Here is a 21,830-nt window from a genome sequence, read left to right as displayed (position 1 = left end):
GAGTTGACTTGTCGAGTTGGTCTACCAACTCGTCGAGTCCATACTCCTCCAACTCATTAAAACTCCCGACTCTACTCGTCGAGTCTAGCAAGAACTCAACGGGTTCTCCTTCAATCATACCATAGGGACCATCTTCAACCGACTCGTCGAGTTCCCCTTGAACTCGTCGAGTTCATCTCCCTCATAAGAATGTGTTCAGTCTATGACTTGCCGAGTTGTATGAACAACTCGTTGAGTCCATTTTCATGGTTTGGTAGATTTCCTTGGACTCGCCGAGTTTGTTCATACACTCGTCGAGTCCTATGATTTCCAGGTCTATAATCTCGTCCAACTTTGTTGAATCCTTCTCTAGACTCAACCAAACCCCCAAAGCAGCAAAGGTTGGGGAACCACTACCCGACTCGCCGAGTCCCAAGAACAACTCGCCGAGTCCACTATGGTCCATGTCCATAAACTCGATTTTTGCTAAGCTCATCTCATCCAAAGGGTATATCTTACCTTTTAGGGTCGATATAACACGTAAAGTCACGAACTTTACGTCCATGCATGGGTCTTTAAGCTCAAAAGGACCAAAAATGAGACCTACAAGATGCATGGGGCTCTCATGGCCATAGAGTTGGCACCTTTATGCCATGAGACCCCTCCAAAGACCAAGATCTGAAGCCATAACTCCATATTACACTCCACAACCCGAAAATGGCTTAGAATGCCTTAAATATACCAAAATCCAAGCCCTAAAGATGATTAAACACATGGAAGATCACAATAGAAGCTTTTTACCTTAAATGAGCTGGAAATGGAACACAATCTCTAGATCTTCTAGCTTCAACTTGAGCTCCCAAGATCCTTTCCTCTTCTCAAGCTTCACAATCCACCAAAATGCATAAAAATGGCCTTAGAACACTCAAACAAGGCTAGGGTTTCAGGCTTATGTCTTTTGGAAGTATAAGGAACGATGGAGGCTAAGATTGGGAGAGATAAGTTGTTTAAATATGGTGCAAACCCTCAAATTTAGGGTTTCACTCAAACAGCGTCTACTCGTCGAGTAGATCACTTAAACTTCCCGCGGAGCACAAGTCTACTCGACGAGTTGGGCCCCCAACTCATCGAGTCCCAGAGAAAAATATAAGAATTACTTGAATTAAATGCATACCAGGAATCAGGTGTTACGTGACAGATCACGAGAGGAAGAAGAAGTGTCGACTAAGGAGAGAGTCGGTAAACAGGATGGATCAACTAGGGCTTATTCCCCAAGGCGCTCTGATACTATGATAAGTTCTATTTTCCCTCTCGATATTCTCATTAGAAAATAGTATATGAATACGTACAAAACAAGGCCATAATAGCCAATACAATACATATGGGCATAACCATACATGGGCTAACTAAATGAGAGAACAAATACAATATACATAAATACATATTTGCTAACATATGCATATTTGGAAACTCTTGAAGAACCAACTTCCAACTAGACAAGTTGGATAGTAAGTGATATATGCTTCATTCATTCTTTTTCATCCTATATTATATTTTGAATATCTGGATCACATTGGTTTAAAGTGTGAAGTTGCTGCTAGAATGTGGAATGAGGTATTCAAATGGATTGACATGCAACCTATTGGTTTTGGATCGATGTTGGAGATGATTATGTGGATGGATTCGTTGACATTGACAGTTATGAAAAAGCAGGTGTGGAAGCTATCACATTCACTACTTGGTGGATGACATGTTGTTTTCGAAGGATGTCGTTTTTTGTGGTAAGAACTAAGAAGTACGAAAAAGCGACAATTTTTTATTGTATTCATAAATTTTCATTTGATTGGTTTACTACTATAAATTAAAAAGTTTCTTCTAATTTGGTTGTTTGGTTAAAAATTTCACTTATCACCATCATTTTGTAGGTGTTCATTAATTTGGTAGGTTAGGTTTCTTTATAATAATTTAGTCATTAAAAGAATATTTATGATCTATTTATGACTTATGCGAGTGTTGTATTTTTTTTGTTATTTATAAGGGTAACATAGTTTTTTTTTTGTACATATTTAGTCACTTATGTTTTTGTTGTACACATATGGCCATTGAACTTGTTTGGATTCTTCCCAAAATATCATTATGATCGACATATGTATGTTTTCTTGCCAACTATATTTTTATTTTATTTACACATTTAATCACTTATGTTTGGTTTTTATATATATGTTGTTACTTATGTTTTGATTATACATATATAGTCCATCATGTTTTTTAGAGTTCCATATTTTCCCAAAATAGCAAAGTTCATGTTGTTTTTTGGATGAAATTTACCTCATCTACCTCCGATCCATAAAGCTTTGTCTTAATGTGCTAAGGTTGTATGGATCTATTTTGGTTACCATGGACTTTGGAATCTAGCTTTGTTTGTTGGAGGAAAATCCTACAAAAATAAGTGGCAGGATTCATCAGTTATCAATCAAACAAATAAAAAATTATTAGTCATAGAAATGAATATCTAAGACAAATGAGTTTACTTTTACCGGATGGATGCTAAAAAGGTTGACACTACCCTTAAACACATCTTCAAAAGAATCAAATTCATCAAGATTGCCATCAGGTCGAGCCTCACGCTTAAAGTCAATGAAATGACCAATTAAGTTCAATCCAAAACCAAGAAAGCCAGATAGCTTCGTATGCCTAAATGTTTCATCTCTTAGAATATATATTTTTAAGATATTGATAAATGCAAGTCTACTCTTAATTCTAGGATCTATAAAAAACGAAAGGTCTATTAAAAACTCCTAGATAATATTTGAACAATAAAAACAAACCATGATTACAAAAATTAATCATATATTAAACATGATTTTGTTGGTGGTCTTCCTGTTCTTTCCCTACGAGGATATGGGTACTCATACGACCCTTCAAGATCATCTAGGTCATAATCAAGATCTCCCAAGTCATTGTAGAGTGCATAATCGTTTATCTCATTCTTTAAGCTCCTTGGATCCATTACCTCTCAAGCTAAGCAATTCTTCTTCTTTATATGAACTTAGTAACTCTGGTTTTTCATATGAACACATGAACTCTGGATTTTTTTATTAGATGAACACATGAACTCGGTTATTAAATTTATGGAAAAATCAAACACATGTACAAATGATGAGCGGTTAAATGTGTACAAAAGCAAAACGTAAGTGACTAAATGTGTAAAAAAAATAACTTATAAATGACTATATATGTATAAAACAAAACCTCATTGTCCAAAAAACATATACATATACTGACCGGCTATAATTATATTTTATGAACAATCCAAACAAGTTCATTAATCAAATATATAAAAAAATAATATAAATTATCAAATCTACTATAATAAATGAATGTTTTTTTGTTACATGTCACACTCTCATTCAATTTGTTTTGAATTATTGTTTTTCTACATGTCATTTTATGGGTTTTCCTATTTTATTAAATTCCACATAATATTTTAATGTAATAATTATAATAAATGTAATAATAAATAGATCTCAAGGTCATTAATGGTCTTACCTTTGATTTTGAAATTACTAAATTAAAATTCATTAGTTTCTTTTGTTTATTTTTTTATTTATTTTTAAATTTAAAAGATAAAAACATTTTAATTTTAGTAATACATTATTTTTCTTATTTTCTTATAAATCAAAAGTTCTCAAATATTTAGAGATTCATATTTATTTATTTTTTAAATTAACTCATTTAATATATATCTCTCATATATAAAAAATAATATAAATGACTAACTTTTATAAGTTAGAAAGCACAATACGTCTCATGACGCGTGTCTTGAAGATTAACATTAAATATCCTTTTTTTATTATTTTAACCGAATGATAAATTATGAAAATAAATTTGTGATATTAAAAAACTGTTAAATATCCTTTTTTTATTATTTTAACCGAATGATAAATTATGAAAATAAATTTGTTGCGTCTAGATATTAACAAACTGTTATTATTAAATTTAACTCCCAAACAAATAAAAGATTGTATGGACCTAAAACGGTGGTGAAGTAAACATTTAAACATATATAATTAACAAAAAAAAAATTCACATATATACGATCGATAAAATGAATATGATAATGGCTAAAAAATTCAACAAAATGAATATGTTAAATGAGTAAAAAAAAAATTCAATAGCAATTATTCAGTTTAGACGTGAAATTATGGACAAACTGTATGTATAAAAACATACTTGTACTAAAACAAAAATAGGAAATATATATATATTTAAAATTAGTATTTAAACATGTATTATATAAATTTCTAATAAAATTTGAGATGAAATATCAATAACTGAAATTTTATTTCAAATGAAATGATCCCTTATTTTATCTTAAGTTAAGTGTATAATATAAATCTCATAAAAAAACATTTTAGATATAAATCGTCGGTAAAAGATTTTGTGTGTAGGTTGATGCGGAACACGGAACACCGACAGCTATTAAAGTAAAGAATATTTAATTCATTAATTGACGAAGAAGAAGAAGGAAAAAGAATGTGGCACCTTATAATTTGTCCAACTGTATTGACTGGCAACAATTGACGCATTTCACAATTTCAACATGACTTCCTTAAACTTAAACTTGCTTGCCGACCTCTTCCTCATGACCACCGTTTTTTTTTTCTTTGAATTTATGATGTTTTACATTAACAAATTATTACTTTAAGCATATATTATATTTTTTAAAGACAACGTTGTAATTTTAGGTAAACGGATAACAGTCTATCTATCTTTTAAGTTAAGTAATGTTTATCATAACGTATATCGGATAGGCATAACAATAACAAAAAAAAAAGTTGCACATGCGCATGTGAAGACTATGTTACACATCTTAAACACGATAACTGATTTTAAGTTGAATTAAAATATAAAAAGTTAAGGAAAATGGAAAATTTTCAAATAATATAAAGGAAAAGTTTTTGTGAGAAACGAAATTGGAAAGTGCACTTTACTGGTTGAGAACACATGGCTTTGGTAAGCAATTTTGCCATCTAACATCACAATGTATGCATTCAATCATTATGCCAGCTACACAATGTATACAACTGAAACCTTTAACAAAAATTAAAAGGCATTGTTTCCAAACAGAAAGTGATATTTCTTTAGTCCCCCTAGTATTTATTTAATCATTGTTTTATGACTAATTTTGATATTTTAGTCCCAATATACCTTAAATCACAACCACCCAACCAGTTTTGGCAAGGCAAAATGGATTTATCATATAGTTTAATGTTTTTAAGCATCAATGTCTTTTTGAATTTACAAATGTGAACTTTGAATCTTTTATACAAGATCCTTTTTCAAAAGTTATGAAGAAATTAATATGATCCAGTTTGTTAAGGTATAATCTCAGTACTGAGAAGTTTCTCCACCTCATCATTTGCCTCTGCTTGAATTCTCCATTTCTGTATAAAAAAAATAACAAAGATATAAGTATTGATGTGGTTATGTAATCTGCATAATACATGAGATGAAAATTTACCTCTTCAAGATTTTCAAGCTCCATTATCTGTTGTATCTGCTCAGCAATAGTCTCCTGCACAGCAACAATAAATATCAATATAAATATATATATATATATATATATATATATATATATATATATATATATATATATATATATATATATATATATATATATCAGAAATGATAAAAGAAAACAATTCATATGAATTATGCAGAATAATGTTAACGCACCACATTGCTGGCTGCTTCAGCAGCAAGAACATCAGAATCCATTTCTACCTCGATTTCAATCATTGAAGAAATCTGTAAAAATGAAGAAAATCAGTAAAAAATGAAGCGCTGTTATTTTCTCTCTCTCTCTCTCTCTCTTGGATTCTGTGGTGTTGAAGACACATACTCTCGCATAGCTTTCGATTAGTTCGAGTCGAGATTTCAAGGAACTTTCTAGACCTTCACGCACCCTTTTCACTCTACTTCTCCTTGCACTTTTTTTTTTAAGGAAAAAAAAACAATTAAACATTTTAATCCAAGCGTTTATTATTTGATTGAAGAAATCAAGCAATTACAATTACACTAAATAACTTGTTACCGGTAAGAAGGCTCTCCAACAGCCACAATTTTGTTCTCCAGTTGACACATACGAGCCAGCATCCATACCTAACATCATAACACTTGTCAAACAAACATTCCTCTAATACACTAAGGGTAAAATGGTGATTTACCTCGTTTTCAGCTGCATCTTTTAAATCCTTAATACGAGATTGAAGCGTGTCATACTGAGACAGTAGTTGCTGCCTAATAGCAACTGTTTCCACAACTCTTTGAGGAAGCTGGTGAAAAAAAAGAACAAACTTAAATTATAGTTTTGGATTGTTTTTAGCAACATTAATTTCACTTACTCGATTTAATTGTGGAAAAACCAGACCGTTTAAAGTGGCTCCAACAGCTAAGGAGGAAACAGCTGCAACTGTAATAAACTGAGGTAATCCAGGGTCTATCATGCCCGAGGCCACATCTCCAGTGGCTAAGACAGTGACAAGTGGAAAGAAGACAGTAGGGGTAAATAAGGAAAGTGGTTGGTTTTTAGTCGGGGCTCTGAGTAATGGTGATTCTCTGGAGTCTTGATGATTTGTTAGAGACATAGGCTCTCCAGGGTAATAGTTGGGGGTTTTGGGGCTAAATTTTAAGGGGCCCACTTCTCTGTAGACACTTAATGGAGCTGCTAAAGCAATTGTTACACGTTCCCCTTCTTTTGCAGGGAGATCAACTGTTTTGGTAGCAAATCTGTGTGTTCGACCCATCCCAGATGGTGTCTGTACCTGAGATGAGTCATGAGAGACATAAATTTAGCAACAATCGAATGGTGGATTATATAATATATATATATATATATATATATATATATATATATATATATATATATATATATATATGCATCAGAAGAAGCATGAGGGAAGTTATTACTTACAACAATGGAGTGAACAGCAGCAGGAGTAGTTTCTTTGAGTAGCTGCAACAACTGCAGCCCTCTTTTCCATGCGGGAACATCCATGCTGCGTTCGGACAAAACTGTGGAGATTATAAAGTATTATTAAAAAGTACTAAGCACACATTAATTAATTTTATTTTTGGCAATCTGGTAGGAAATAGGAAGAGAAACAAACAAACAACCAACCTGATTTCTTCTGACTCGATACTAGTTATGTTGCCTGAAACAAGCTCGTATTGGTAACGACATTTGGAGCAGGAAACAATCTGCATCAGGGCAGTTTTATCTTTTATCAAAAAAAGGAGGAAATATTATTTATATGATATGATTCTCTTTTTTGTTCCTGATACTGTTAAAAGGGGAAAATGAATTAGATCTGTTAAGGGGTTTTTGTGCATGCCTGAATACCATTTTGGGGTTGTGCAACAGCAACAGCTATCGTGCAAGTAGGACATCGTACAATCTTACCAAAAGGGACCTGCACAAGGATTTATAAAATAAGAGGCTACAGAAATTGATTACAGTAATTATAAACACCAAACTTCCATGCAAATGCAATATTTTATTTAGTTAAGCTGCTTAAAGAGGTAACTGCAGTGGTTGGTGGGTGTACCTCTTCACCTGGAGATACTCCAACTCTGCAAACATTAGCAATGATGGTAAGAGCATCTGAAACCCTCAATGATGCAGCTAGACCCCGAACCAAGAGTGTGTATGTATTTACATCAGGTCTCGGCCACTTCCATACATCACCAACATCTTTATCTCTAACACCTACCTCTTCTATCAAATGTTAGCGCATTACCAAATCATCATCATATCAATCTTTAGCTACTACAGTTATTTTCCTTAAAATCAGAAACTATGTTCTTCATGTACAAACACCCATGTCTCCACGTTTAGTTGTACTCCTTTCACTCAAAAGGTACTTCTAACAAGTCATTTATAATATATTGCCATTGATATGAATGCATCTAATGTCTCAGTGACTAAAATACTTTATAAGCTACAAACATATGTTAATCTTTCAGAGAATTTGGAGAGAGATTCAAGCTTTTCGTCTTCATTATTGACTTGATAACTCCAACATTACAGAGCAACACTGAATATAAGCTATGTAACGAGAAAACTAACTCAACCACTCTGTAACTAACTCTAACTGAATTCTAAGTTAAATTACATTTTCAGTAAAAAAACAAGTTTGCCCCTTCTGGTTTAAACAAGCTGACAACATATGTATTAAGATCAGATAGCTTAAGGTAGCTTCAACTTTTAAGTCTAAATCAAAACAAATTTTTACCACTTGACTTGTAGAATTTTGAAACTATCTTGCAAATGTTACAGCACAGGTACTTAAATCAAGCAAACTCCTACCAGAAAGGAATTAGGAGTTCACAAGTCCTAATGGTCAAGTTGATAACAGGTACTACTGAAATTTAATTCTCAGCCTACTTAAACCAAATATCCTAGAATTCAGTAACAAACTCCTCTAAATACAAAAAGGTTACAAGAAATTAGCTATCTAAAGTCGATAAAAGTTGTTAATAAAATGGAATTTTGGTACTCCGTAACTCTCTAATTTCGGAATGGAGGCAATAATACGTATATACCTGCGTTGAAACTCGACCGCATGGCTTTAAAAACGGACAGTGCCAAATCCGCATTGTTCCTATCAAGCGCAGACGAAATAATTGAACAGCAATCAGAGGTACTAATGGCACCACCGCTTCTCTTAGTCATTTCACCAAACACCTCCAGTGCTTCACTCGCGTCTTTTGCAGCCGAAACTCTACTAATAATCAACTCATAATCATCATTACCAGCACCATCACCAGCTACTACAGAACCTTCATGATAGCTCTCGCTCAACGAAGCCTTGATATTGTAGTTATTATGATTTGGAGTGCGAAAATTGCAAAAAAGCTGCCATTTTGACGAATTTGCCGCAGCTTCGTTGGATGTGGAGAGGAAGCGGTGATGGTGAGTGGAGTGAAAATAGAGACGATTTGGCCACGGAGAAGTTAAGTTGAGCGTCATGCGTTCTCAGTATATGTGTGTGTAATGGAGGTGAAATGAGTGTGTGTTGGGGTGGAGAAGATGAGGAACGAGAGGTTGGAAGCAGTACGAATGGAGGGAGGGATTGGAGTCCAGTGTGGGTGGGTCCCGAATGGAGAAAAGATAGAAATATACGCCCAGAGGATAATGAGCGTCGATGGAAAAAAAATAATAATAAAGCAAAATTAATGGAGATGCGGGGAATCGAACCCCGTGCCTCTCGCATGCGAAGCGAGCGCTCTACCATATGAGCTACATCCCCAATTTGTTGATTGACTTGTCAGGTCTCATTAAATATTCTATAAAACAGAAAGCGAAAATACTTAGCATGTTCACTCTAAAAAGAATAAAAAGATTATATTTTACCTACATAATTATAAATTAGTATGCCAAATAGTGGTCGTTAGACCAAGGGGTTTGGTATCAAGTTTTGCCGCTTTCACCTCATCTTTGCCAAACAAGTGTGATGTAACACAAGAGAAAAAAAGAGAACGAAGTTGGGACATGGAGAACACCCCTTGGTCTTATCATAATAAGCATCATATACTGATAAGAGAAGTAATGGTTCAAATGTTCACCACAAAATTGTTTGAGAGGTAGCACCGCTATTTGCCGCCAACTTGTCAACTCACTTCCAACGATTCCAACTCATAAGTTGTTCAAGAGAACCCATTGGGAGAGGAAGCCGATGATTGTTGTTATTTTGTAAAATAGTTTAGAAAACAGGTTTGAGAAGTGCTCAATATAGCCATTTTATTTTACTTAATTGACTAACTCTCAAATATATATATATATATATATATATATATATATATATATATATATATATATATATATATATATATATATATATATATATATATATATATATATATATATATATATATATATATATATATATATATATATATCCTTTTTGAAGAAAAAAGGAATCTAAAAATAATTAGTACGACTCCGGTAACAAAAAATGAATCAGGACCAAAAATCGAGATAAAACATGAGGCCAAAAAGTAGCTTTCAATATAAAACTATTCAACCAAATACTCGTTCGTCTTTAACAACTAAAAACATGATCTTTAAGCATGCATATCTCCTTAAACAACAAAACTGATACACTGATTTCCTCATTTCTATAGAAGAAAATGAAAACAATTTTATTCTTTTGCTCTTCTTATTCTTGCACCAAGAAAAGAAACTAGTAATTTTTGACTAGCGCGCGTGGAAGTATTAAATGCCATGGCATCAGTTGTCTCCATACACCCATTTTTCTTGGTTGCTTGTGTAACTTGACACCTCCTCTGGTTTGAACCATAGGTTTATTTCATCCTTTGCGGTTTCTGGACCATCACTTCCATGGATGATATTCCTACAAAATCATCCATAACCAAACAGTCAGTGTAAAAGATGCCAACTCATCACATCATTTATCCAGACATGATATATATAACATAGAGGAGAGCTGTTAATAATAATAATAATACCTTCCAACAACAACAGCCAAATCACCTCTGATGGTTCCAGGCTCTGATTTCTGTGGGTCTGTGGCTCCAATGAGTTTACGCCCATATTTAATCACACCTTCTCCTTCCCAAACCTATAGCAAGATTAATCAGCAGTGATATTAGGTATTGGTTTTCATATTGTATAAAAAGACGGAAATGAGATGATTCTTGTATTGTTACCATGGCAAGAACAGGGCCAGAGCTAAGGAAGTTGCACAACCCATCAAAAAATGGTCGTTCCTTGAGATCATGGTAATGCTTTTGGGCGAATGACTTTGAAGGGGTCACAAGTTTAATAGCTACCAATTTGAACCCTTTCCGTTCAAACCGAGCTATAATCTCTGAAATCTGAAACAAAAAAAAAAGATAAGAAATATTCCGTTTATAAATGGTATATCTGAAAATATATAAAAGAATGATGGTTAGTTAGACTACCAGTCCTCTTTGCACACCATCTGGCTTGATAGCAATGAAAGTTCGCTCCATCTGCATATATTTGCAACACAAGGGATCAATCATGCTTCATACATAAATTAATGGGAAGAAGAAGAAGAAGAAAGACTATGGAGCTATCAATCAAATTCTAATACCTCTCCTGCATGTGCCTCTTGCTCCTGAAGCATGTAAGCTGATACAACAAAAACAGAATTTTAGTTAAATGTTGATGCAGCTTGTAGACATGATTTGATAGAGTAGCATCAAAGGAAACTTGTAACAAATAACAGATACAAGTTACAACCTGCAGCAGGGAGTGCAAATGCTCCAGCGATCCATGTGCCGGAGGTGTTTCCAGATTTATAACGCCCAAAAGAAGCAACAGCTGGCAGCACTCCTTTGATCGAAACTGCTGTTGCAGCAGCAGCAGATCGTCCTTCTACAATTGTAGGAATGAGATCGATAAGTAAATTTTACATTGTATCAAGATCTTGTGAACAAAATATACTACTATATATAAACTGTTCCTCGAAATCGTTATAATTGTTCTGTTACATGTTGCTACATTCATCCGACGCTTCCACTAGCATGTTAATGGTAAATTCAGATCTGAAGTGGAAAATTTCGTCATCCAAATCGCAATGACAACCACATAATATTATTTTATGTTTTCAAAAAAAATAATAAACCATAACACGAAGTGGAAAACTCAGCCAAAAATGATTCGGTATTGTTCTAATTAAAGTAACCGAGACTCATCATCTATGATTCATTTCACATATTAGATATTAGATAATCAGCTTTCTGGTAACAGAAGTAATGTGTCTCAGTTAAAATATATCGAAATATACAAATATACAATCTACGGTTTAGCAACAGATTCATAACAATAAACTTAATCGTAATCAGATCAAAACATATACACATGTTTATGGAATAAAATAACTTGAATGGTAAAGCGTTAGAAAACTATACCGGAAAATAGACGAGGCTTCTGCTTAGAAGCAGAAGAGATGAAAGACCTAGCCGCTCGAGAAGCGGATCTGAATATCTGAGAACTCATTCTCCTCCTTTGATCGAAGAATTAGTCAGAAAATAACAACAAAAACGAAGAAATCTCTTCGTTTTTTTGTTGTTTGGAGAGAGAGTGAGACTAGAGCACCTCAAAGAGTGACCGACGGCGATTGGGTATTTGAGGTTCCCAATGTAGGTGGAAAGTAAGGAGAAAATAAAAAATAGACCCTGAGGTTTTCCGTAGTTTGCAAACAAATCCGTGGAGTTTAGAATTGCTACATTTGGCATCTAATGCTCTTTTCAATATTAAATAAAAACTCAAATAATGTTTGGAGTATTGTAGGAGTATTTTAACATTGTCCTAAATCGGGCTCAGAACCAATATGGAATATGATAATATGAGAAAAAAGTAATAACTAAGAAAAAGGACGTCTTAAGAGCCTTATGTAGTTATGTATTATTCGGTAAGTTACTATTGATACGTTGATGGACAATCAATGTAAAAAAGCATGAATTTTTAACGTCTTTAATGATTTATAAAAATTATATGGTATAACAATTCAAAGTGTGTGAAGTCGATAATAGACAAGAATGATGAAATGAGTTCAATGAAATGTAAGATTGATTGATTGATGTACTCAAATTAGGCATAAAAGTAATTTTAAGAGCATAATATATCACCACATATATCTTGCTACTACCATCTGTTAATGATAACGTTCTATAATAATGATGTTTTGTCAAATATTTTATACTATCAATACTTTTTTTAAGAAAACGATAGAAAAAACAAAATTTTTAATTTGAATAAAATAGTAACGAATACTATTCTATCATTTGACGGGTTTTATGAGGAAATAAAGTTATGAATAAACCTGTTAATTGTTTCAAAGAAAATGTGACCAACTAATGCATTTAACTCTAGAATAATTTTGAAAAATCAAATACCTAACTTCAACAAAAAAAAATGAGAAAAGTGCAATCAAATAGGGTTGAGCAAGCTAATGTACCGGTACTGACCCAAGAATCCCAAGTACCGAAATATGTGAAAAATGTTTCTGAGTATCGAACAAAACTAACGTTATTAGTACTGGTAGCGAGTATAGTATCGGTTTTCAGTACAAGCACCGATATCAAATCTCGAATTTCATGGATTTAGAGTATCAGATGTCGTCATATATTAACATAAACGATGCATGTTCATATCAAAATTTATGTAGTCTTGCTCCTCCCTTAATCAAATAACCTATAAACATGGTGCAATGGTTTAACTTGGCAATGAACAAAACTTGAAGGGGTTGCATTTAAAGTGATGTTTGTCAAATGAACAAAAGTTGAGGGTTGTTTTTATGTGAAATGTACCAAATAATTATGGAATCATATGCCGCGTGTGAGTTTGTCGAATCAGATGTCAAAACTCAAAACCCTATGTGGGACGTCCACAAAAGAAGTTGACCGTTAGATCCGCGCCACGTAGCTCAAGATGTGATCTTTCCAGCCATCCGTTGTGAATCACGTGGCTAATGTGTTGGCTTAATTAATTTCTTTCCAGAGTAATTATGAAACAATTGATAACAAGAAATAGTACTTCTAAAATGGAATGAATCATTTTGGTACTTTGACTAAAATATTTTACAATTGATTAATCTTTAATTACTTTTAAACATTAATAGTTTCAAAATCACTTATTATAAAAAATCTATTTTAAACTAGCGATTATATTTTCAAAAATATTAAGGGAACATGGCAAGTGGCATATTCTTTTGTACATTAAAAAAAATATAATAATCACTTAACACACCAAATCAAGTAAGAACGTTATAAATGTTATTCCTTCAAAAAGATCTCCGCTCCGCTCCACTGCACTGCCCATAACACATTGATCAAAAACAGCAAATCAGAACCTGAAAATGTCACAAAATTATCGAATTTTTGGCACACTTTTTTGCAAAATCCATTAGTCTCCCATTTGACACTATTAATTTGTACAAAAGCTTTCCTAATCCACCATGAATGCGACTACCTATGCAACACACTCTAAATCTTATCAAGTTATTTAACAACTTAGAATCACATGGTGGTGCTCGATTGTGATCCCAATTTGCATTTGTCTTGCAATGCCGTCAACCAATTATCCACCTAACAAATAATAAATTGAAACTGTGATTACATGTACAAAATACAAATAATTAGTCAATGTGTCAACACTCAACAGAACAAAAATTGCATTTTTTTTGTCCTAGCAAAAAAAAAAGTGGGAGATAAACTCGGTCTCAAATTCTCTTATGAGAAAAAGACGTGAATGTCCTTCTCATCCTCATTAGTGAAAATAGCTTTAGAAAGCTTTTGTAGTCCCATGTAACAAAAACACAGTATTAGAATGTGTGTACCTGGATTTTAGAAGTGCTTGAACACTCGTATCTCAATCCATACCGAGTTATTATATAAAATAAATATCGAGTTTCCCCTTCTTCTTGAGTAATATGTGGCATGGGCCCTACTTCAACAACATCAGATAACAGACACGAGTCCTGAGGACTTAAATCTGCAATGCGCAACCATTATGTAAATCATCAAATCATGAATATAAATGAAACCGGAAACATATAAAACAACAATGGCTATAATTAGTAATTACCCATGGACAGGAAATAGAAGAAGATGCAGGGTCCTAGAAGAACAACAAAACGTGGAAGCCAATCATCAATTTCCATGTCATCAAGAGGGAGAGGTTCGCCAGGTAATGCTGCCCATCTCTGCGAAACATCATTTTAGGAAATGTTCTGCAAATAATGACTCCAAATCCAAAATCCCCCCCAAAAAAAAAGGAAAAGATTCAAAGGAAATACATTTCGCATGTGTAAGTAGCCAGAAAGATGAGCAGAACGCAGAATCTCATCAATATGCTCCAACCTGCATCAAGTAACAGAGATTACAGAAGATTAATAAAAAAGCATATTTTTGCTAAAACAGAGAAAGTATCAGTTCCCCCTTACTTAGCTCTCAGAAGAGCTTCTCTTTCCTCCAATTCAGCAAGTTCTGACTGAAGGCTTTTTACTTCTTTAACAGATAACACAACCTGCCAAAATCCCAATACAACAACTACATTCTTCAGGAAAGATCAAATGTGAGTTAAAGGATGGAAAGAAAATATGAAAATTATTCCTAATATTGACCTTATCTTGCTCATCTTTGTCATTTCCCCAAGATAGTCTCCTTAGGCTACACAAGTTCAAGATAGATGCAGCACTCATTAATCTTCTGCTAGCCCACAATCGGCTGCTTGAACTATGCTAATGCAGATCAAATAGCTTGAATGAAATCAATTTATTGAAGATATTTATGATATCTGATTATATTCATGCCAGGAATCATACCTCAAATTCAGTTTTGGTATGAGAGAGTGACGAACTTCTTGATTGAGGGGTATCAACATCAGAAGTTGAAGCCTTAAAATGATCTGGGAAAACTTCTATCCCTCGAGGACCATCACCCATGGCTTGATTCCACTTCAATAAACTAGGCTCTGGACAATCTGAGATTCATTATGTTAAGTATTCTGAATTTGGAAAAAGCTGTCAATTCACAACACGCGTAATAACTTTCACAAAGCATTAAAGAAACAGATGCTAAGATATGTCCTGCAAGAAGCTTGAATGATCTTCCAAATAGATGAAATAGCCCACTCTTAACTTTAAGTTTCAACGCATATAATATACTATACCATGATTCCTCACGATTTCATCAACACTATTATAATTAGAGCTTAATTTAACAAAAACAACAAACGATAAACTATAGCCTATTCGGATCAGCTAGAAAATCCCTCTGTTATCCGATCAATAAGCTACCGATAACAAATTTTAACAATCGAATAAGATTTATTTTTTAGTTTGCTGTAATCTCAAGCCCTACAAGATTTAGCTGAAAAAAATCAACAGATCAACTGTTTAAATCGAACAGGAAGAAAGGGGAAAATAAATTCGAGGAGTTAAACTTCAAATTACCATGATCATTCCAAGATAATCTATAGAAAAGCACAAATTGTGCAGAATTCAAGAATTACAAGGGATCAAAGCACTAGCACTAGCACGAAAACCTAGGATACAGACACAGCAACGACTTAAATCTATACAGGTATAAGCATACAGAAAACTTACAAGTTATGAGATTCTGAATACCCTAAGTCAGACGAATGGAGATGGAGATGGCAGTGCCCTGTAATTGGATCGTTTTAAATATTTGATAAATACTCCAAAAATATTATTTGGCACTTTATCAATTATCATGAAAAAAATGTATATGTATATCAGTATATATGATATTTTATTTTCCATTGTTCTTCTTTCGAAGTACAAAAAAATCAATATTATATTTTTTATTTTGTACGAGATAAACGTTGTAATTGTTGTTGGAATATATTTCGACAAAAAAAAATCTCAAATAAAACATTAAAAAAAAATTGTATTTATATTCAAAAGAATAAATACAATAGAGTCATGGTATTAAATTGTAAGTTGTCATTTCATTCCTTTATGAATTAATGAAAAAAACATTAGAGCATTCTTCGTTGTTTAATTGTAATGTCCGCGTTTTTTATTGCGCATTAATTGAATATGTAACTGATGATGGTCAACAATTGTAATCATTTGATGATTAAATAAAATGAATTTATTTGAATATAAGTGATTTATGTGCTTATGTTATCATTATATTATATTAGGCGTAAACTTAATAAATAGGGGTAAAACACATATTAAAATAAAATATTAACTAAGATAAATAACCTTTTTTAATTTTTTCAAACCATATTCATTCGAAACTTCCTTTTTTAATTAATGCAACTCAAAAGTTTTCTTAATTATGATTTAACACTCAAGAGTTTTATAACTTATATTATGTTTAATTAGCATTTAGTGAAAAGTTTACTATAAAAAGGTCGATCTTTTGTGTCTTTTGTGTTATATAAAATCTTACATGTAAGAAAGATTTGAAGATATTGTGATTCAAAAGTTTTCATATAAATGAAGCATTCACGATCCAAATATGATGATTTAAAGAAATGGGTTATGTCGAATCAATGGTAATTGTAATATGATTTTTTTTCTTTCAACCAAAACAAATGAAACTTTTCTATTCTTTCTTTATATTCAGTTTCTCATTTAATCTTTATATGTCATATGTGTGTATTACTCAATCTTAAATGTGACTCTCCAAACATCAATGTTTTGCTTGAAATATCTTTCTGATTCTTCTTTTTCAAGAAAAATATTTTGATTGCAGGTTAGTGAAGAATTGTCATCAAGTTTCTAGGGTTGAATGGTATTAAATGAAGAAAAAAAATTCATAAAATGGATATAGGTTTTTTTTGTTTGAGCAAAGTTGATGAATGTTAGTTTTTTCTTTTGATTTAAATGTATGTTTATGTAACATCTTTATTCATATATTCAACCATCCAATGCTCATATTTATCTGATTGTAGTTTTTCTTTTTTGATTATGTTTATTTTATATTATTTTTTTGTTGGGTTATCCTATACAACATATTTAAAAGACAATATTTAAAAGATAACATTATTTTGAACATTTGATATGTAATTATGATAGAGTTATCATGATATGTTCATCATATGAAAGTAATTTATCTATATTACTACGACAAGAATTACATATGACACTTAAATATATATATATATATATATATATATATATATATATATATATATATATATATATATATATATATATATATATTATGTGATTTGTTTAACATGTATATGCACCTATGTATGTTATAAATTTATAATTAAATATCTTTATGTTTAATAATTGAAGGGGTCAAAATGATGCATCAATACCAATTATTTAGAATAATAATAATAATAATAATAATAATAATAATAATAATAATAATAATAATAATAATCGCATTCATTTGAAACTCACACTACAACTCAAGAGTTTTCTAATTTATATATATTTATTAGTTACAACTCAATAGTATTTAACTTATGATTATTAATTAGTAATCACTAATAACTTTTTATTTTCTTTTCTTTTATAAGGTTGTAAAGTTTTGCTCATTAAAAACATTAATGTATTTGAAGAGATTTTTGATTTAAATATGAAGAGTTAATATAAATGTTATAATAGATGTTTTAATGTTTTTATGTTATTAAAAGTTATAGTGTTTATTTTTCATATTTTTTATTATTCGTTGTATATATATCTTTTTTAATACAAACTAGAAAGGATTCCCCGGCGTTGTCGGGGTCGGAAGATATTGTTTTGTAAAGTAAAGTAACATGTTGAATTGCATTGAGATAATCTAGTAAAGGAAGATAAAAAATGTCATCTAATTACATAAGTAAGGAAATTTAAATCATTATTTCTTGCAATAAATGAGGAAAATAAATAATTGGTCTTACAAATTGAACTTTATTGTCATGTATGGCAGCGGCCGGAAAACCAATCTGGAAAATATAGACCGTTGGTTTTTGTCCGTTAATGTGAGGGTAATTTGGTCTTTTCAGGTAATAGGGACTGAATTTGTGACCACGGGTAAACCATATGGACCATTTATATAATTTTGGCGGTGGTGGTGGTGGTGATGGCAGATGGTGGGTGGCTTTATGGTATTGGGTGGACATTTTCTAATAAATAAAACATTAATTTAAAACCAAAAAGAGAAATATAAATTAATAAAAAAATCGGATTAGGAGTAAAAGAGTAATTTCGTTTTCCATTGTTGTCCTCAATGTGTTAAATCTGGTAAACCATAGGGACCAATCGTGTAATTTTGTCTAATAATAATAATAATAATAATAATAATAATAATAATAATAATGATAATGATAATAATAATAATAATACTAATAATAATAATAATAATAATAATAATAATAATAATAATAATAATAATAATAATAATAATAATAAAGTGACAATTAAACGAAAACATAGGAAACTACAATGCCACAAATAACCAACCGAAGTAGAGGGACAAAAAAAGACTAAAAGGAAGCAACTTTAAAATGACCCAAATATAGTTGAGGGACCATTTCTACCAAAAAAAATATTAATATGACTAAATACTAATAATATGTAATAAAATGCGAGGGTTATGAAAAATTCAAACGAAAGTGAAAGGGTTGTTTGTGAACAAAAGCATAAAAGTGAAGGGTCAATGTTGTAACATTAATTCAAACAATGGAGGACCAAAATTGACAAAAAAGGGAGCAGTTTACTATTAAAATCTTTCATAACTTTAATATATATATATATATATATATATATATATATATATATATATATATATATATATATATATATATATAATAATGTTATAATAGATGTCTTTTTATTTTCATGTTACTAAAAGTTGCAGTTCATATTTTTGTTTATACATTTTGTTACCCGTTATATTATCATTCATTTGATATATAATTTACACAATTTTAAACGGTTATAAAATCATCAAGTAATTATATATATATATATATATATATATATATATATATATATATATATATATATATATATATATATATATATATATATATATATTAAACTATAATGTTTAATAAAACTAATATGTTAACTATGTGTTTGCTTTACAACTAACATTTTGTTTCAAAGTAGAAATATTAAATAATAATTTGGTAAAAGTTATTATTTTAACTATATAATTTTATTCTTACGCAACGTGCTGGGATTCGCCTACTATGTATATAAAGTCATGTATTTACTGCTTAAATACTATATCCATAATTTACTAAACATATTAATTGCCTCAATTTGAATTTAATGCAAAATAAGTATCTAAAAACTAATACATTCTTACGTGCTTATACAACATAAAAAAAAAATACATTCAAAAGAAAGTTAATAGAAAATTTCATACACAAATCATTATTGTTTTAACACAAAATTATATAAAAAATTCACAACTTAATATAGTAAATTACAATTTAATACATAAAATTCACTATTTAATATAACAAATTCATAATTTAATACACATAAATGTTATATATTATTAACTTAAAATTTATATTTATAACTTTAGATAAACATTCACAATTTAATACAGTCAATTCACGGTTTTATAAACAAAATTCACAACTTGATATAACAAATTCATAATTTAATACACATGAAAGTTATATATTATTAACTTAACTTCAGATAAAATATTCATAATTTAATAAAGTCAATTCACAATTTAATATAATAAATTCACAATTTAATACATAAAATTATATATTTAGATCCAAATTCTAAACTTAAAACTTATATTTAGACATTTATATTTAGAGGCATTTATATCTATTAAAATGTGAATTTATTATATTAAAGTATGAATAAAATTCACATCTTAATATACAAAATTCATAGTTTAATACACTACATTCACAACTCATTTACATATATAAAATTCTAATATAGATAACAAAAAATTCATAATTCACAATTTAATCAAACATTTCAGATATTGATTCAAAACTTAAATCAACTTTTCAAACACTAAAATTCACAACTTAATGCATCAAAAAATCAGAATTCATAGTATAATCCACACTTCAGATAACAATTCACAACTTAATACAAAATCTCAAACACTTGTTCATAAATTACAAACTTACGGATCTCATTGAAGCATTTCATCAAACACCTTGTGTACATATTGTTTTCAATGATGTGATTTATAGATCTGAGATTGTCATGTTTTTAGAGTCTCCAGATATTATAGATCTGAATAGATCTAAACAGATCTGAGAAATCGATGTGCCTTTGACTTCATATCTAATAAGATCTACGCTTGAAATTGCACCAAATACACCAGATCTGTCTAAATCTAACCAAATCCGAGAAAGCGGTATGTTTTTGCTTCAGATCTGAAAGATTGATGGCAGTTGATGACTTTTGCGACGTGTTTGGCTTCAGATCTGAAAGGTTGAGAGAGGCAACACAGTGTTTTCTGGTGGTTTGGAGAGGTCAGGGGTCGGAAGGTGGTCTGAAATGAAGCATAACTCACAGAAGGTATACAAGGCTGACGTCGATGGTTATTAAGACGGTTAACCAAAGCAACAACAGTAGAGGTCGTCAGAGGTTAAGATGCCCGTCCCCAACAATGATAGCTTCGGTTCAACTGTAATAGAAGTAGCTGACATCGATGTTACATATCTGATGGTGGTTTGATGTTGCCGGCAGCAACGGTCATTGGAGCATCAACAGTGGTGGTCGTCGGAGGTCGCACTGTCGTCCCCAGTCGTGGTTGCGACGGTTAAGGGGTAACTAGTGATGGAAATCAAAAGGAGACATCAGTTGAGTTATTGAAGCTTAATGAGAGAGGGGGAGGGAGGGAGAGAGAGAGAGAGAGAGAGAGAGATAGAGAGAGAGAGATAGAGAGAAAGAGAGAAAGAGAGAAAGAGAGACCAAATCCAAGTGTAACATCCCAAAATTCAAGACCAAAAATTTCTTTTTAATAAAACATTACTTTAACCAAAGACATCATTCCAAAACATAATCTGAGTATAAGTTTTCAAAACACATGTTTATTATCAGAGTAAACGTTCCCAGGCTGACTAATCTATGGTGTGTGCTATGCGATCACCCCGAGCTCCTCCCTCCGCTACCGGAAGTACCTGAAAACAAAACTGACAACCGTAAGCACGAAGCTTAGTGAGTTCCCCACCTTACCACATACCATGCATAACCACATACTGCACATACTGGGCCACGCCCGCTATCCGGGGCCTCGCCCCTACTTCGGGCCTCGCCCGCTACAACGGCCCCGCCTGGCTTCGAGCCCCGCTCGGATACAAATCTGTTTCACTTAGGCCTCGC

At 31.7% G+C, this 21,830-nt stretch overlaps 2 protein-coding genes and 1 non-coding gene across 7 annotated transcripts; all 3 read right to left on the bottom strand.

The window, feature by feature from the left end:
• Window positions 1-5,187: 5,187 nt before the first annotated feature.
• On the bottom strand, window positions 5,188-9,166 carry LOC111894309 (uncharacterized). 5 transcript variants are annotated; one of them, XM_052769168.1, is made up of 12 exons: window positions 8,587-9,166; window positions 7,590-7,756; window positions 7,377-7,454; window positions 7,163-7,242; window positions 6,956-7,040; window positions 6,387-6,806; window positions 6,210-6,338; window positions 6,077-6,144; window positions 5,885-5,972; window positions 5,719-5,790; window positions 5,504-5,557; window positions 5,188-5,426 (listed from the first exon to the last, which is right to left on the bottom strand). In XM_052769168.1, the coding sequence occupies exons 1-12, from the start codon at window positions 9,011-9,013 to the stop codon at window positions 5,358-5,360; spliced, it is 1,737 nt and encodes a 578-aa protein (XP_052625128.1). In that variant the 5' UTR covers window positions 9,014-9,166; the 3' UTR covers window positions 5,188-5,357. The 5 variants fall into 5 exon arrangements, with proteins under 5 accessions (XP_052625128.1, XP_052625127.1, XP_052625130.1 ...); XM_052769167.1 differs by having other exon boundaries at window positions 7,590-7,759; window positions 8,587-9,165; XM_052769170.1 differs by having other exon boundaries at window positions 6,210-6,317; window positions 7,590-7,759; window positions 8,587-9,163.
• Window positions 9,167-9,220: 54 nt separating this feature from the next.
• Window positions 9,221-9,293, bottom strand: TRNAA-CGC (transfer RNA alanine (anticodon CGC)). Its single transcript has one exon. It is a non-coding gene; the product is annotated as a tRNA-Ala (tRNA).
• A 736-nt stretch (window positions 9,294-10,029) lies between these two features.
• LOC111894297 (uncharacterized) lies at window positions 10,030-16,282 on the bottom strand. Its single transcript, XM_042900545.2, has 15 exons — window positions 16,143-16,282; window positions 15,360-15,517; window positions 15,159-15,275; window positions 14,979-15,061; window positions 14,832-14,895; window positions 14,621-14,738; window positions 14,373-14,527; window positions 14,057-14,121; window positions 11,944-12,053; window positions 11,273-11,407; window positions 11,124-11,161; window positions 10,969-11,019; window positions 10,714-10,881; window positions 10,513-10,625; window positions 10,030-10,397 (listed from the first exon to the last, which is right to left on the bottom strand). The coding sequence occupies exons 2-15, from the start codon at window positions 15,477-15,479 to the stop codon at window positions 10,274-10,276; spliced, it is 1,461 nt and encodes a 486-aa protein (XP_042756479.1). The 5' UTR covers window positions 15,480-15,517; window positions 16,143-16,282; the 3' UTR covers window positions 10,030-10,273.
• Window positions 16,283-21,830: the final 5,548 nt, after the last annotated feature.

Source organism: Lactuca sativa, chromosome 3 (genome assembly GCF_002870075.4).
Source record: "Lactuca sativa cultivar Salinas chromosome 3, Lsat_Salinas_v11, whole genome shotgun sequence".
Classification (NCBI taxonomy): Eukaryota; Viridiplantae; Streptophyta; class Magnoliopsida; order Asterales; family Asteraceae; genus Lactuca; species Lactuca sativa.
This window is presented reverse-complemented; position numbering and strand designations above follow the sequence as displayed.

What these genes read in the sequence shown, in the direction of transcription:
- LOC111894297 (XM_042900545.2), bottom strand. Translation starts at nt 15,479, where the DNA reads ATGGGTGATGGTCCTCGAGGGATAGAAGTTTTCCCAGATCATTTTAAG. An exon ending in GCTACTTACACATGCGAAAT is followed by an intron (nt 14,739 to 14,831) that starts GTATTTCCTTTG and finishes GATGTTTCGCAG; the next exon opens with AGATGGGCAGCATTACCTGG. An exon ending in AAGAGGCACATGCAGGAGAG is followed by an intron (nt 11,020 to 11,123) that starts GTATTAGAATTT and finishes AAATATATGCAG; the next exon opens with ATGGAGCGAACTTTCATTGC.
- LOC111894309 (XM_052769167.1), bottom strand. Translation starts at nt 9,013, where the DNA reads ATGACGCTCAACTTAACTTCTCCGTGGCCAAATCGTCTCTATTTTCAC. An exon ending in GAGTATCTCCAGGTGAAGAG is followed by an intron (nt 7,455 to 7,589) that starts GTACACCCACCA and finishes ATCCTTGTGCAG; the next exon opens with GTCCCTTTTGGTAAGATTGT. An exon ending in ATCGAGTCAGAAGAAATCAG is followed by an intron (nt 7,041 to 7,162) that starts GTTGGTTGTTTG and finishes GTCCGAACGCAG; the next exon opens with CATGGATGTTCCCGCATGGA.